At 38.9% G+C, this 17,579-nt stretch overlaps 1 protein-coding gene across 4 annotated transcripts in view; it reads left to right on the top strand.

Moving 5' to 3' along the window:
* Nucleotides 1–17,579, top strand: part of ROBO1 (roundabout guidance receptor 1) — a 1,310,595-nt gene that overhangs the window by 184,582 nt on the left and 1,108,434 nt on the right. For all 4 annotated transcript variants that reach the window (XM_019525389.1, XM_019525386.1, XM_019525387.1 and 1 more), the window contains exon 2: nucleotides 2,846–2,986. In XM_019525389.1, coding sequence (XP_019380934.1) covers nucleotides 2,899–2,986 — 88 coding nt within the window. In that variant the 5' untranslated portion in view covers nucleotides 2,846–2,898. The remainder of the gene's footprint in view (nucleotides 1–2,845; nucleotides 2,987–17,579) is intronic.

Raw genomic sequence — 17,579 nt, 5'->3', positions numbered from 1 at the left:
AATACATGAGGAACATTTGGGCACTGAGAAATGAAAAAGATGAGCAAAGATTGGTCCAGATGGTTGTGAGTTCAAGGCTGGATGTGTCACCTGCCCCTGGTCTGGTGGGTGCAAGGATCTTGGAGGCTGGACAGATATTTGGTGGGGTGTTATGACCCCAGCACTTGTTCCTGTCTGGGGCAGGGAGTCAGGCCAGATGATCTGTTTAGGTCCCTTCTGACCCTAAGCACTATGAAGAAACTGTTGAAGAAAGCAAAAGATACAAATTCTGATCCATACCTGGTGCAATACCCATAAAACATGAATTATCTTCAGTAGAAATCCAGTTTTACAGGAAGATCAGAACCATTTTACCTAATGTACTGTACTAGGATATTGTTGACACATGAGATTTGAATGCATTAAGAGAAGGGGGTAAGATTAATCAAAAATAGTTCTAGGACAGGGACTCTAAGTATTTACCAGCAATGCAAACCAAGGACGTGGTGCTCATATCTAATGGGAAAAAAATGACAAAAATAGCATATCAGATACCTCCTAGGTCATATCAAGTTGTCACTCTGGAACAACAGCTGTTCTGGAGGAACAGAAGACATTTAGACTAGTACAAACATTCAAAAAGCTTGAAGCAGGATTGATCTAATCTATGTGGGTTTCTCCAGACTGCACAGATTGGCTTGGGAGCAAACAGAAAACATGTTCACTCTTCAGATGCGGGAGGGGGGAGGGAAGGCACTGGATGAGGGCAGAAGATAGGAGGTGTTCCCACATGCCTCTCATCATGGCAGAGAATGCCAAATACAGCCAAGCAGGGACGAGCCCTGACTGGCTGCTAGGCTCACACTGCCAACCTCTCATTGTCACCACAGACCATTCCACAGCCCTAGGATTCCAAGAGAGTCCCAGAGGGAGACACCGTGGTACACTCCCTCCTGCCGCCACTGGCAGGGCTGCCAGATGTGCCATGGTGACCCTTTCTGGGGCTGTCCTGAAAGCCTAGGGATGGGTACAGGAAGGGTCCACAGTGACAGCAGAGGGTTGGGGGCATGTACCTGACAGCCATTTAGGGATAGCCCAGCTCTGTAGAAAGAAGGACTGGGCTCTAAGGGCCCCAATCCTTCCTTTTATGAAGCTCTTGTGTCCCTGCTGCCCAGCGCAAGCTTCCCAAGCTGCCTGGCATGTCTTGCTGACTGTTGCTGGTACTGGGCCTGATCCTTGCTTATATGGAGCGCTAATGTACCCACTGCCAAAGCCTCCTGTCTGCCTGCCTGAATCCATGGTGGCTCGGGTCTGTTACAGCGCAGATCAGCTGAGCACCCAGCAGGTACTAGCTTGTCTCTGTTCAAGGGGAGGCTAGTGGAAAGGGGATGCTGGCAGACAGTGACCTAAGTTGAGTCAGGAGAGGATCTGGTACTGAAGTTCAATAGACAGGTTTAACCCAAATCAGTTAAATCTAATACTACATTGATCCAGGTCTATCTTAGACTGGGATCTGCCATTTTTAAACCAATCTATGTGCTCCAAACTTCTGTTATGGCTAAAGACCAGTTTCTAATCACCTAAACTGGAAAAGTGTAATGTCTGCACCTGGCCTTAGAGTTATCAAAGGAAGGAAAGAAAGAGCATCCCAGGACTCATAAAAGACCATCTAGTCAACAGGATTTCACAAGGAAGATTATAGAGACAGCATTGGAGACTTGGAAGAACTTAGAATGCAGAAATGTAAAACAGATCTAACAGCTGCAAGGCATATACAAAGGCAAATTGATCCAGGGTAGAGCTGCAATATATCTTTATGCTTCACATCTTTGAAATCTGGTTATAGTTTTGGATATCTTTGTTGTAAAAGGGGGAGATGCACAGACAGTTGCTAGAGCACTGCAAATTATTACATTTGCCTGTTTGGGAAGGTACTTAGGGAGGGGCAGTAGCTGTCCATAGTAGAACATAACTGTTATGATTATTTTTAATAAACTGTATTATAGTTTCTGGACTTTGTCTCTGACTTCTTGATGAAGCCACCATAACACAGCTGCCTATCTAGTCAAATTTCATATGTAGATTACATGTTAACTGAGTCGGTTAGCAGCATGGTAAACGTAGTGGGCATTTTTAGACATGCTTCGGGGTGGGGGAGGAGCGCATTAATTAGAGCATCTCTGAGAGACACTCTAATTAAAGGACCCAGAGAGCCATATGTACCAGCATCCCCCACTAAAAAATGTCAACAGGGCCACTTTAACTAAAGCTCATTTGACAAGCTTTAGTTAAAGGGCCCATGCTGCCATTTTTCATTGTGGGGATGCTGATACACATGACACTGGAATCTGCTGGAGCATGGTAGTTACCACAGTCCAGCAGACTCAATTATTTACAGTGTATTGGAGCAGCCTCACTGCATGTGTATAGGCACCCAATATGATTTGAATTAATGGAGTTTCTCACGTGTACCTTTAAAGGTACTCTTCGGAGGCCATTCTGCTTTGGTATAAGGATTTGTTAGCATTTTATACTTAACTATATAATCCAAGCGTTAATGCTTTTTTGAGGGCTGGGGTGGCACAGATGCTAAGGTGCACAGTTGAAAGCCCAGTGGTCACAAATTTAAGGCTATAGCAAAAGTGCTCACAGAATGACATGTCAGATTCCAACAAAATCTGTGAATACTACTAAATATCTTGTCACCAGGACATGGAAAAGGAAAAGAATGTTTTTTAAAAAGTGTATCAAAATCACTGAATCTGTCAGGGTTAAATTGGGCTAAAAGTATTTTAATGCACTTCCAAATTATCAATGAATGCAGATTTGTCATCTTATTCCACCTTGTTCCTACTTTCTGTTGCAGATAACGTTTATATAAGTGCTGCCGAGCTGGTGTAATGCAAGGAAGGAAGCATCATGAAATGGAAACACTATCCTTTTTTTATTGTGGTAGCTGTACTCAGCCTCTCCAGGTCCCATCATTTATTGGGTCAGCTTATACCAGGTAGGTACCTTTTTGTTTAATTTACTTTGAATATCTGTATATGTCTTTGTTTTTCATTGTATGTCAGTGTGAATGGGTTAACTGTGCATATGTGTGTTTTAAAGTTCAGAGTTTAGTAAATATAGATTCTATGTGATATCAAATTGTTCTTTTTGATTATGAAAAGAAATATATAAGTTGTAGCCTTAAAGTATTACAAGGTTAAGATGGCAATTAAAGAATTCTTTTGATTACCACTGGTTGGAGCGGAGAAATAGAAAGTGCAGAAGCAGACATGAAGATCAAACAGAATAGGAAATCCATAGAGAATATCACTGAAGAAGAAATAAAATTGCAGACCATTTGAAGTAGCTGAAATATAAATGTATGATGGAAGTTAATTTTTATAACATATTGTGGCAGCAATCCATATGGTTACCATTATTCTCAATAACTTTTTTGGAGTCAAGTCCTACTGGTCCCTGCATATAAGTTTCATTAGTGGTAAAGGGAATAGAACATCTGTACAAATTTGAAAATATACTCTTTGGAAAATGCAAAAAAAATGCAAGCTGTGTTATTTTGTTGTAGCTGAATAAATAACATGTGCTTTTTCTCTTCGCTGATACTCCAAAAAGCAATGAATTTTGAATGCATGCATAAAGAAAAATCTAAGAATTTGGATTCAAACCACTGACAGTGTTACAGTAAACCAGTAAGAACAGCTTCTGAGTCATTACATCTTTATGTGCAACATCTAAAAAAAAAACCTAGCAGAACAAAAAACAACTATCCCATATGTCCTTTGTAATTGTTGGTACATTTAACTCCTCCATAAATAGTAAGAGGCTCCAACAGCCACAAAAAACAGTGATGCTTTTTTATTTTAGTGATGGCAATGTTTTTTGGCTGGGATTACAATAGTTCTGGGTGGTTCATGATAGCTATGGTTTTTTACATTAGCATGTTAGGTGTGCAGTATCCTGTTGCCTACACAATGCACAATATTTATTAAACTCAAAGGGAAACATCCAATTTATAACCATCTGAAAAAAGTGGAAATCTTTTGTTTGGTAGTAAAGAAAAGCAGGTGTGTTTTTTCTGGAATACCAGACAAATATACAATGTATACAAACATATATTCTATATGCATCATGTTTATTTCTTGTACTTTAAATTTAATGAGGCCATATTTTACTTCTGGTTTATTGTGGAGATTGCATTTAGGAGACTTGGACTGTAATGCAAAAAGGTCCTTGGAGAGGAAATGAACCCCCCCCCACACACACACATATTTGAGGGCATATCACATGGTATAAAAATAGATCAAGACTCTGGTAAAGTGCAATGTTACTTAAAATGCTCTTCTTAAAAAGTTTGACTTCAGATTTCAAAAATCATGTCAAACTAATTTACCTGTCAAAAATATATCTGCTACTATTTTTAAAAATGAACACCTGCCAAGCCCTACTTATTTTAATGATAACTAGCTCCATCTACTAGCAGTGGTTTCAATCTAGTCATAGTTTTGTAGACTCTACTAAAAAGGCTGTTTGCATTGTATTGTTCTTTCCATCAAATTAGTTAAAGAATAAAATCACAGGTGGCATCTTGATTTTGTCCCTGCTTTGTAATTTTCATCACAGATCTCAGACCTGAACCAAGAGATTACTTTAGTTGGCCAGACATCAGTGTGTTCAGCCTGGCTGGCAGGGGGCCAGAAGTGCGATTATCTCAGAAGATCAAATAAAGCAAGATTCTTTTTTTTTCTCCCTGAGCAGTACATCCCATTCATTTTGCTTTGTCTCAGGTCATTTACTTTTAAAGGTTCTTTTTTATTCAGAGAAAGTGATCATTGGAAATGACTAACAAACCCTCCCCTTAATTAAATGGAATAAAACAAATACCTCATTCAAGCTGTCTCTGATTTTATATTTAAACAGTATTAATAGAGCAGTAAACAGTGCCCCCCTTTTTTGAAAATTGTTAAAAATAACATAGCAAAAGATAGCAATTAAAATAAACATTAGTACTAACCTTATATGATCAAGTGGGCAGTGTATTGTATTTAAGTAAAAATGTAACCATAAACATTAACTTTACTTTTTAAAAGATATTAAGCTATGGAAAGTGCCAAATGTTGATAGGTACAACTTTTTTTTGAAGAGATGTACTGAGTTTCAAATTCTTTAATTCTCCTTAATGTTATATACTACAGATATAAAATCATTTCTGCTATTTATTGATGTAACATTATGTGATAAGCTAACAAAATATATTAAAGTCTAAGCATTAGAATTCTCCTTAGTAAAATGCAAACTAAATTGAACAGGAATCACCCAAGTTTGAAACATTTATTTCATTTTTTTGTTGAATCTTTTCACATATTCTAGTTGAGTCTTCCTCCTTTGCATCTAGGGTCCACAGGGAAGTACTGTCTCCCTTCTTTATTAAAATCACAGATGAGCCTTTCATCCTGTGTCATTACATCTTACCTCTAATTCACATATAACATACACACTCGATTCTACTATGGTTGTCTCCTGAGACATAAAGTATCTCTGATTCCACATCTTTATTTAATCAGTGCTAGAAAATTTATCTGAGAAAGATGGGCTTTTTCTCTTTCAGTTGGTGTATTTATTTTAAAAGTAGGTAACTTAACCAGCTAAATTGTAAGTGCATTGATCTAAAAAAAATATTACTGGTAAATCATTTTATGTTTAATGTTTCTTTTTAGTTAAGTCACTGAATATTTTAAAGTTACCAGTTGTGACATTATCAAGAAAGGCAAAGGATAACATTGAGATGATCAAAAAAGGTCTAGAAACCCCACATGGGAAAAGAATATTTATGAATCAAATCTAAGTACTCCTGTCAGTTGAACAGAAAGAACTGCAGGCCTTTAGATTTAGGGCCTGGTACAAAGCCTTTAAGTCAGTAAAATCACTCTGACTTTGGGCTTTGTACAGGTAAGGTTCATTAGCACAGGGAACCAGGAAAGGCAGGAGAGCCTGATCCTTGGCATCCTCTCTTCTGACCAGGAGAGGACTTTTCTGATTTTTGAGGTATTAGGCAAAGTGGGTATACATAGAGAACAACTGCTCTTCTTGATACTCTTCAAATAGCAGCTATATGTAAGCCTCATAGCGACAAAGGATTTTGTGAACTGACATACACTTGTAATAGCTCCTCAGGCTCTAGTGATTTGATGGCTAAATTGTGGAGGAGGGAAGGGTGGGGAAGGAATCCCTTTGCCTCACACACATTAGTAGGAGAATTGGGAATAAATCATTTGGCTTTTTATGTGGTTTTGGTTGAAATCTCCAAAGTCTTAGGATCATGAATGACTAAACAAACTCTAATATTTCAGGAAAAGACTTTTGTGTGATATCTTTATTTGGGGCAACCCTATAGGTGGGAGAGTTATTGGGCAAACTTTTGGGCAGAGCTTAGCCTGTGCCTGCTTTTTTTTCAGACCTGAAGAAGGGCACTTCATGTCCAAGAGTGTGTCCAGCATCTCTCCCAACTATACAGTTGGTCCAAAGTAAGACACAACTAAAAACCTTTGACTTTGGTACATTGCCTGGAGCATCATGGCTACAACAACCCTCCATCCCTACTTAAAATTTTCTAATGTCCTTTAATTAATTAATTATTTTTACCTTGAATGGGAAAGTTTCCAGTTGAGCTACTGCCACGTTCCTCATATTGGTTTCCAAGTCTTCCCCATATCCAAATGTTAGTTTATCATTCCTCATTTTAAAAGAAAGGACGCTCATTTTTTTCAATGAATGTTGTGACATTAGTTATTTTACAGACTTCAAAAGTCTTAGATATGGTGAATTAAAAAATGCAATGTAAGGGTTTGCCAATTTCCTTCATTACTTCCTTTTCAGGCATGTGAATCTGCCAACTGGCTCTGGTGCTGTATTTTCTTTGAATACACATTACCTTTTGACAACCAATTTCTATACTGCCCTACAATCTTTATGTCTTATATTGAAAAACTGATCCATAATATAGGAAGAGCTCCATCCACTGCTTTATAAAGATTAGACTTTGTCACTTTTTATTATACAATGTACATTTATTTCACACTTGTCTGCCTCTAACATGACTGAACAGACGTTTGATCAGATTTTCCAAATAAATCACCTGTGTGCTGAGAATAGCTCATCACAAGAGGTTAAGCGGTATTTTAGTTTTTGTTTAGGCAAGGAGGGAAAAAAATGAAATAGTCAGTGCATCCTGAACAGCAGTTTAACTAATCATTGTTGCATCTATATCTATAGACAACTTGTCTTGGGCCAGGGTTTGAAAATTAGATGTTAATAAGTAAATGTCACTTAAGTTTCATAGTTTCAAGGGTGGGAAGGGACCTGAGCAGATCATCGAGTCCAACCCACTGCCATGGCAGGAAAGAGTACTGGGGTCAAACGACCCCAGCAAGGTGTATATCTAGTCTCCTCTTAAAGACCCCCAGGGTAGGAGCCAGCACCACTTCTCTTGGAAGTTGGTTCCAGATCCTAGCCACCCTCACCGTGAAGTAGTGCTTTCTGATATCTAGCCTAAATCTACCCTTTGCCAGCTTGTGACCGTTATTCCTGGTCACTCCTGGGAAAACAATAATCCTCACGCCCCCGCTCAGCTGGGAGCCAGTGGAGAGATGCCTAATATCCAGATATTCTGCAATTCACAATGTTAGAATTCTGCTGACATAGTTCTGGACATGCACAGAAACACCACATCTTGACAACTGAACAGCTCAGTGCCTATCCAGACTAAGGCCTATTTAGTGGGTTTCAATGAGGCATTCCTCTACCTCAATGCCTATATATACTCAGCAAAAGGGACTTCATCTTGAAGGTATGCTTTCTTGAAATTTTTTTTAATAGGAACTTGCTTATATGAAGTTGACAATTTCAAGATATTTAAGTGGCAGGGTACAACAGATTCCCATGGGAACAAATTCCCCAGATTTGCACAGTCTTTTGGAGTATCCCTTGAAACCAGCCCAGGAATAGCTTCCGGAGAGAGTGAGCTCCTAGCCTCTTGGATGAGAAGACCTGGCCTTTTGTCCCTGGTCCCTTGGTTTGCCATGGTTTCAATCAAGAGCTATCTTCTAGCTTAGTTCCTGGAAAGTAACTTTTTACCTGTTCAAGGGGACAAACTGCCCCTGAAGACACGTAGCAAAGCAGGCAGCTCTTCTTATACACAAACCATCATTATTGGCCAACAGTAACACAGCAAGCAGATTTCATGGACCCTCAAGCTCAGGTGGTCAATGGTGGTCTCTCTTAAATTTCTGGGATTCCTCTTCTCCTGGCTATCTTTCTTCCCCTGCTCTGGATAGGTACAGACATTCAAGAAGCCTGAGCTGGAAGTAATCTAAGCTATGTAGTTTTCTGTAAGCTGTGTAGTTTAAATCAGTAGTGAACAGGACACACGTTCACCCTTTGGCGGGTGAGGGGCAAATCTTAGACTGGGTTCCACCATTTTTAAACCAGTCTATGGGTGCCAAATTTCTGTTCGTTATGGGTACAGGCTGGTTTCTTATCATTTATACCAGTAAAAGTGCAGTGTCTATACCTGGCCTCTGTCTCTGAGACCCATGATGTTTCTCAGAAGTGAGTCTCTTGCACCAGAAATAGCAGGGAGTCTCTTCAGGTGCTGTCAACATAGGCAAACTGGTTCATTGTTGCTGAAATGGCCCGTTTTCCCCTAACTGTGCTCAGACAGATCTTCAAGACACAGTTAACTCCTCCTTTCCCTGTGTGCAAGCTGGTCAGGGGAACAGAAGCATGCAATATTATTGTAAAAAATGCATCTAACCTAAAAATATTACAAAGAAAACAGTCTGTTACGTGGGGCAGAGATTCCCGAATATGTGTGCTGCTAACCAATGTGTGCCTGTGACAATGAAAGGTATGCCAGATTGGTAATGTCCATAAGAAAACTAGGTTGTTTAATTATATCAGCATAATACAGTAACAAAATAAAACCACATAACTAGCACATCATGGAACAGGAGCTGAATTCAGTCTTCTTTTTCCAGGAGGTATCTGGTCATCATTAAATATTTCAGTAGGAATTTACTCTTTAAATGGAGACTTTTACCTTATGTTCTCCCTTAAACTGTAAGCATTTGAAAGAGATAATTGCCACCACTGGAAAGAATCACTTTATTGTCACCATGCTGTTGGGCAAGTAGGAGCTTTCTTTGTTCAAGCTGGTAAGCATTCCATGGTCATTTTTCTCACAAAGTGCCTAAAATGTTTATTATGGGGCACTCATGTTTACTATCCCAAACTAAGTTTTCTTTAAGAAATACATCTTTACAAGGTGGTTTGTAACAAAAAATTATATTTTCTAATCCACTGTGTTCCAGTTTTGGGTATCAGAGGAAACATCTACACATTCATTAATGTGCTGTAATTACGGCGCGTTAAGTTTAGTACTCATAATGACAGGTCCTAACTTAATGCACCGTAATTGGTGCTACTGAGCATTAGAGTGGATGAATGCTTTTTTTGGTGATGTTAATATGCATTAGACTAAGTCTACTGTGCATTTGCAGAGGTTTTGCTCACCGCACTAACACACAGTATAATTGGTCTTCTGTGCGTTAAGTGTTTCATGTAGATGTGCCCACTAACTTGCAAACTTACCAAGTATTTTTCTTCAAACTTGCTTTGCTTTTTAAATTTTCAGTGAAACCTACAAAGTCAAGCAAGCTTGAAATTAGTAGTATTCAACACACAGTGTTTAGAAGTGCCAAGAGTAAATCCTTGCTCAAATGAAATTAATGGCAAGTTTGCTATTGACTTCAGTGGGGCTAGGATTTTATTCCAGGTAAGACCTATGGAAAAAGTACATGCACATGCACACAGTGGTATTTACTTATTGCTATGCCTAGCTAGTTCAGAACTAATACATTTTAGCACAAACTTGGCAAACATTTACTTGCTGGCTTACTTCTGCAATGAAGAAATACATCTAAATTCCTATAATTTGAACAGTGGAACGAATGAAAAATTGGCATCTTAACTATTGTAGGGATTTACAATCTCTCTCTCTTGAGAGCTTCGTGTAGCTATATAAAGATGGCTTTATGACTGAAGGGGATGGCTTTTCAGGAAATGTTCCTTTTCCTTTTGATTTGCAAAATTGTCTAGTTGTAACTTCTAGGTTTTTAAATATTTTTAAACCGTTTGCTCTTCTTTGTACTTTTTATGTTCTTCAGAATTAATGCTAGATTAGATTATGACAGACTAGACCTGTCATCAATGAAATATCATGTGTTGTTTTTTATCATTCATGTGATACTGACTTCACATAGGAGAGAAGATTATTTTATAACAAAGGAGATAATTATTTCATAGCAACAAAAATAAAGAGTACAATAAATCATATATATTATGCTGCAGTTGGCCAACATCTATCATGTTGTAAACATCTACATTGTAGACTTTATGGAATAAAATAGAAAGTGTGTGCACGCGTGTCTTTCCCTCCCTCAACCCTTTCTTTGGCCGGAACTCAAGATTCTACATACTGATCCCACCCTCTTCCTAGTCCTCCATGCTTAAAGAGGCAGAAATACGTGGTTGTAAGTGCTGATCTGGAATATTATATTTAAACTGGAACTTCATCTGAGGGATGCACCAGAATATTCTTTGAGAAGTAGTTTTGTCAATCACCATACTTTTTCCTCCTGATTGACACCATCAAATTTTCAAAGTTCCTTGATTGTTTCATGTTTCTTATCTTTAAGGGGTGACCTTTTTTTTTTTTCTTTTCCTTTTTCTGAGGATGACAAAGGTTTGGAAATCCTATCAGTGGAAATGTCATGCTTTGAAAGAGGACAAATATTAAATGAAAAAAAAAATCCCGGCATATGCCTTGCCTCTTAGAGATTGTCACTGTGTACACTGAATAAATAAAAAGATTGCCAGCTGTACTTCAATTCACGCCTGCTTTATTAGCTGTGGTTTTCCACTGTCCGACTTTATTTAATTGTCTGAATAGATGGAGATGAACCAAGAGGCACAGTCAGCTGCAAGATACTTAATAAAGAAATCTGTATTTTTAATCTAGCCATGGAGCACACAACTAGTCTGCTTTTGATGATCTGGCCTTTGTGATGAACCTGACTAAAAAACCACATGTGCTACACTGACTACCTAATTAAGTCATCAGGATGCATTGGAGCAAACTGAGTCTCTCTCATACACGTATAAGTAATTTTAGACTTCTATTGCTTGGTTAATAGAAAGTGGCACTGTTCTAGATTATGACTGATAGAGGTTAGATGGTACAGCTGCTGTAATTGTATTTGCAGGTAGATTTCCCCTTTAAAACACTCTCTTTTGTGTACAAAAAATACAGAATTATTTCATTTCACTTTTTGTTTTCTCTGATAATTAATTGGGAAGGGAGCCCATAAACATTTTCCTTCAGGTGCTTCATTGTATTGCTATCTTTTATTCATATTTAAAAGCATTCTGTAAAGCCCCAGACAAAATATAAATTCTTTACAGATTTTCCCAAAGTGATCTTATTTTTGTGATTACAGTGAGCTTGGTTTTTTGCTAAATATTTATCTTTAAAAAAACCAGTCCTAATGAAAGTTAACTTTTAAAAAGGATCTAAGAAGCATGCTGATACATCAGGAAGGGAAGCAGAGGGAATTGGGCTTCTGAAATTAATTAGATTTGCTCAAATAGCACTTTCATTCTGAACCTGCGAGCCAGACCCAGACATCTTAGCTTATGTTTAGTAGTTCTTAACTTTGTGCATGACCCACTGTAATAAACCAGACTATTATGGGGCCTAATATTACTTGCTGTGAGAGACTGGCATAAATCAGACTCTAAATATTTAGCAGTACTTTGATACAGGTTTTTACACAATTGTGTAAAGGTTTTTTTGGCCACCTTGTTGGCATTGCAGAATTGATACAAAGGTAATTTTATCCTGACTCTTATCTAGAAAAGATAAAGGATGTATTATGAGGACTTTGATTTAATTTTTTTATCTACAGGTCCTGTTAATGTCATTGTGCAATAAATGAGAAGATTGGAACAAGTGCTATAGGTATACACACTAAAATGTGATTAGAAATAGTATGGAGTGAATTAGACGTGAAGTTTTTCTGTATACAAAGGTGTTTCAGAAACTAAAGGCAATTTCAAATAAAACCATTTTGTATGCAGTGATTGCTTACTGGAGCACATCACTTCTCTCCATAATCGTAAATGATATGTGCATTCAACAGTGCCATCATCCATGTTTCTTGCTTTTGTGTAGTGTACCACTGTCACAGCAATACAGAATGGGTAACCATCTTGATATTAGTTTCTGAAACACCCCACCCAAGCAAATAACAATAAGCACTCCTCTGCATCTCTCAAGATGTTTCTTTAGTCATAAAAAACAGTTCAAACTTGTACAGATTCTTTATAAAAACTATTTATTTAGGAAGATGCATCTGTAACACCGTGAAGCCACTAAATATGTTAAATGACAACATTTCTTCATTAGTACAGGCAGTCCTCAACTTACAATGTTTTCAGTTACAACATTTTGCACTTACAACATTTATAAATTGACACCCAGTTTCAACTTTCTGACATCACTTTTGACTTTACAATGCTTGATCCAATGTGATGCCATGCCAGTGAACAAGTTCACTGTGTCACCCATCTCCCTGGAGAACATCTGTCCAAACTTCCTTGGACACTTTCTTTAAGAAAGCAGACAAGTCCCCAGAAAAATCTGCAGCCAAGACTCCTGAGAAGACTCCAGCCAAGAACCCTTCAAAAAGTCCAACCAAGAGCCCTTCAAAAAGTCCAGCAAAGTCACCTCAAATAAATCTTTCCAAATCAATATGATTACTATTTACAATATAAATACGTTAATGTAGCTATATTACTCATCTATAATTGATCAAGTACAAAATTCTGGGGTATTTTTGGTGAAAATGGGGTATTAAACCTTGGTTCAAGAACTAATCTCCCATTTATAACATTGTTTCTTATGAGAAAATTGGTTCTGAGTTGCAACGTTTCGACTTGAAACGTGGTTTTCAGGAACCAATTGTGTCGTAAGTCTGAGGACTGCCTGTATGTCATTAACAAAGGTATTTTTACATTTATGACTTCTTGAGAGGTTATCAATACAATATGAACAGGAACACATGCTAAGTTATTGCTGGTGCTGTAAATGGGTATGGCTGGAAATATTTTGTTATTAGAATATTTGCAACAAGTTTTGAGTAGATTTTATATGATCAATAGCACTCTTATTTGTGTATGTGTATGCATGGAGCTATATATTGCATCATCAGCTTCAGAGGAACAGTTTTGAACAAGCAAAGGTGAGTCTTTGATTTCCAGTAGCTCCTCAACCTTAACTGTAGAGCTTGTGCTAGTGACAGCATCTATTCTAGTCTTTCTGATGTGCCCATCAGCTTGATAGCAAAACACCTCTGTGGAGTGGAGCAATTGCAATGCATATTTTTGTGGAATATATTATTTTCTATATGTTCAGAAATTCCTTTATGGAAGACTTTTTGGCTTTTTCCGTAATAGATATAAGACTTGTTTCATCTCATTTGAAAATCACTGGCTGTCCTTTATATCATTTATTAATGCTGTATAAAGGCTGGCTTCAAAAGATTTAGGTGGAAAGAGACAAAAAAGCATTGTCCTGATTTTCCCCTACAACAAGAAATTTGTATTTTATCAATGATGATAAATTACTATTTGGAAAGTACATAATTCTAATGTTATATATTCATTGTCCAAACAGTAAGTGTATGCAGACTTTAATCAGATGGTCTCTTTCTTTGCTTTATCAAAACAAAAGAACATCTATCTCTTTAAAATTATTCTGCTTAAGGCATTGTTACAGGCTACTACAAAGATGAAAGACCCCTCAAGGGGTGCTGTAAACCACATCTGGTTAGCCGTTTATTGGTAAGTCTCTATGTTTAGACATTTCTTTAATTATGTTTGGGATGGGATTTTCCTTTCTGGTATTATTTTTCCCTAACAGTATTACCCTAAGGGTAAAATTTAATGATATTATTTAGATCTTAGATTAACTAAGTTTATGCCTACTTTATTTTGACATGCAGCTGATGGGACCACCAAGGTCACACTTCTGATATCTAAAAATAAAAAGCCAGCTAATGGTTCCCCAGCAAGACCCCCTCCTTTTCACTGCAAAATAGATCAGATCTTCATTTATAGTACTCACAATAGAGGTTTTCACAGTAATAGCAAATAATTCCCAGTTTACTTCACATCCGCTTTATAGTATGTAGTTTACATAAGTAGGTGTAAAATTAGAGATTGTATTTATGCATATGAGTTAATAAAATGTATGTTGTATCTACAAACATGGATAAAACAGGATTAATGGCCATCAGACCAAGAAAAGCATCTTGAAATTAGCAAAAGAAACATAAAGGGAGGCAGCGGAGTTGGCAAAGAGGTTGTAACAGCTTAGTCAGCTATGGTGGTAGGAAGTGAAGGCATGATTCTGGATTGACATGTAGGTAAGAGAGAGGTGAATTTTATCATTTGTCTTTGTGTGTTCAGTTCCTTTATTTCTATGCCTTTCAATAAGCTGCACACAATATGGTTTGTTTGGTTGATGGTTTTCTTTTTTTTCTTTTTTGCTACTGGCTGTGCTTTTGTTCTCAGTGACTTGTAGTCTTTATTTTACGATTTCAGTTGTTTTATCAGATCTCTGTTACTTTTCAGTGTTTTCCCCTTGGGCGTTTGGGGTATCTAAAACACATAGTGTTTGTTGTGTGTTTTATTATAGATTGCTTCCATTTTCCAAAATTAAGCCTTGTACACACACACAAAAATCTCTTAATTTTAAACTTCAGAGAACTTTAGTAGGTCCATTCTGAGGTGCATATGGTTTTGTCTCATTTTATTTAAATGATTTGTGGTGGCTGAAGTAGAGGGAGGCTTGATATAAGATAGCTTTGGCATCAGCATGTGTGTTGAACAGGATAGTTTGGATTCAGCTCATCAGTTAATTATTGTTCAACCTGGTGAGTCATATTTACTTCCAACTGTGCTTTTATACTCCAAGATGCTGATACACTAATCATCTTAATTCTTGCCATCTCCAGCAGCCTTTTACAGGTCCTTATTTTTGCTATCTTGGCAAAATATGTTGCCCTTAAATTTGAATTAAAGGGTAGTGTTTAACAGAACTGTTCGAGATTTTCCAAATCTCTGTGAAAATTGTGAATTTGAATTAACCATTGTAAACAAATGGATGAAGAGAAGCTGCTAAAGTGTGTTTGAAAATACTCCATTTTGCCAGCTCCAGAACTGTGATTACTCACTTAAAAAGTTTCTATTACCTTTTTAACATTTTTTTTATTCACCTTCCATGCAGTTAGAACAAAATTCAGCAGTTAAGACTGATAAAAGAGTGTGGGCTCTTTCATGCTAGGAAACCAGTAACAGATTTAGGAACATTTTCAAATTTGAGGTTTAATTGAAATTAATTAAAGAATTGTGCAGATCATTAGAGTAAGCTTTGTGTTATCTTTTCAGCTTGGCTGAGAAAAGACAGGAGAAACCACTACTGGAGTATCTGTCTATTTACTTGCAGTATTGGGACCATACAATTTTCTTCCTCAGGCCATTTCCATTCTTATAGGCTAAATTCTGTAAGTGAGGTCAAAGAGGATTAATTCATTTTAGAAAATTAGAAGTTCCCTTGACTTCTCAGGGAACAATTGGAGAAAGAAAAGGAGAGAAGGAAAAGGCTGACTTTCTTGGACCTGAGTATCTTCTCCAGTCTACTGTAGAGAAATGGAGAATACTAAGCTGATATTTTATTACAGTTTCCAGAAAGATTTTCTCCTCTGCTCCAAACCTGATATATTACTGGTTTCTTCGGAATATTATTTCCTTGGAAAGTCATCATGATGAAATTTAGTATTTGTGTTCCTTCACATGCCATTTTACATGTATTATCATCAACTTTATATCCGTCTCTCTCAAGTAGTCAAGCAGCTTCCTAGTGCTCAGCTCTGTGCTTGTCTAGGTAGACCACTTTTAGTAATCTAGGCTAGGTACAGATGTTACACTTATCATGAGATAGGTATACTGAAAGCACTCTATAGCCATAACAAAACAGATGTTCATGGCACACAGAGAGCTATAAAAATGGTGGATCCCACTCTAAGTTAATTCTGGATGGATGTGTATCAGATTACAGCACTTCTAGTTAGAACACTTTATCAAATATCTGTACCACATCCTATCACAAGTCAAGATAGGTCTCATTCTGCTAGTATCTCAATGGCCCCTCACAGGGCAGTATGCTCATCTCAGCCAGTGCTCATCTGTTCTGGATAGCACTGGCCCAAGCTCTCACACAGAGGAGACAGAAAAGGCTGTTTCCTTCTTGCATGGCCAGAGCATGGGGAAATGGAGCTCCTGCTGCATGACCCTTTCCGCACCCCTGCCCCCTGCAGCTTGCTAGCTCAGGTCCCGAGATGGGCAAGCCATGCATGTGTGGCAGGGAGCTCTGCCCCTCCCCCCCCCCATACCTGCCCCTAGTTCCTGGCACAACAAAAAGCTGTGTGCGGCTTCAAGCTGCAACTGTCAGGAGACTGGAGTAGGCTGGGAGGGATAACAGAGTCCCCTGTTAAATGGGCCCAGCCCACTCCTGCCCAAACCCAAGAGAGCAATCTGGGCAGAACCATGCAGCAGGAGGTCTCTATTCCCCCTCCTGTGCCTGCCCCAGCCTCCTGATGGCTGCAGCTCAGACCCACGTGTTACTTTTTGCTGTGCTGGAATTAGGGGAGGGGAACAGAGCCCCCTTGCTGCATGGGCCAGCCCCCAGATTACTGGTTCAGGTCTTAGCGGGGAGCCAGATTGGGCCTGTGCAGAAGGGGGGCTCAGTTCCCCCCACCCACCCACCTGTAGTTTCCAGTGCTGCAAAAAGCCATGTGTGGTACTAAGCTACAGCTGTCAGGAGTTTGGGGTGAGCTGGGGGGAGGAACAGAGTCCCCCTGCCACATGGGCCTGCCCCACCCCCACCCCAAGACCAAAATCAGTAAACTTGGGGGAACATGTGGTAGGGGGCTCTTCCCTCGTCCTCTGCCTGCCCCAGCTTCCTGATACCTGCAGCTCAGAGCCATGTACAGCTTTTTGCTGTGGTGGGAACTACAAGTCCCCCTGTAACTTGCCACCCTCCTTTTCCCCACACAGCTTGCTGGCTCAGGACTTGGTGAGAAGTAGGACCATGCAGCAAGGGGACTCCATTCCCCACATCTGCTTCTACTTTCTGGTGCAGAGAAAAATAGTTTGCATGGCTGTAAGCTACAGCTGTCAGGAAGTTGGGGGGAGAGTGGGAGAATAGAGACCTCCTACCATGTGGCCCCCAACAGCTTGCTGATTCACAACTTGGTCCCCCCTCCCAGCCCACCCCAGCCTCCTAACGGCTGCAGCTTGGAGCCACATGCTGGTTTTTGCTGCACTGGGAACTAGGGGTAGGTGAGGGGGATGGAACAAAGCCCTGGTGTGCTTACCCAGCTTGGGCCCCCAGGACCACAGCCAGAAAGCTG

Source organism: Gavialis gangeticus, unplaced genomic scaffold, assembly GCF_001723915.1.
Source record: "Gavialis gangeticus isolate Ggan-Ray unplaced genomic scaffold, GavGan_comp1, whole genome shotgun sequence".
Lineage (NCBI taxonomy): Eukaryota > Metazoa > Chordata > Crocodylia > Gavialidae > Gavialis > Gavialis gangeticus.
The sequence above is the reverse complement of the archived record's forward strand: the minus strand, read 5'-3'. Positions and strand labels throughout refer to the sequence as shown.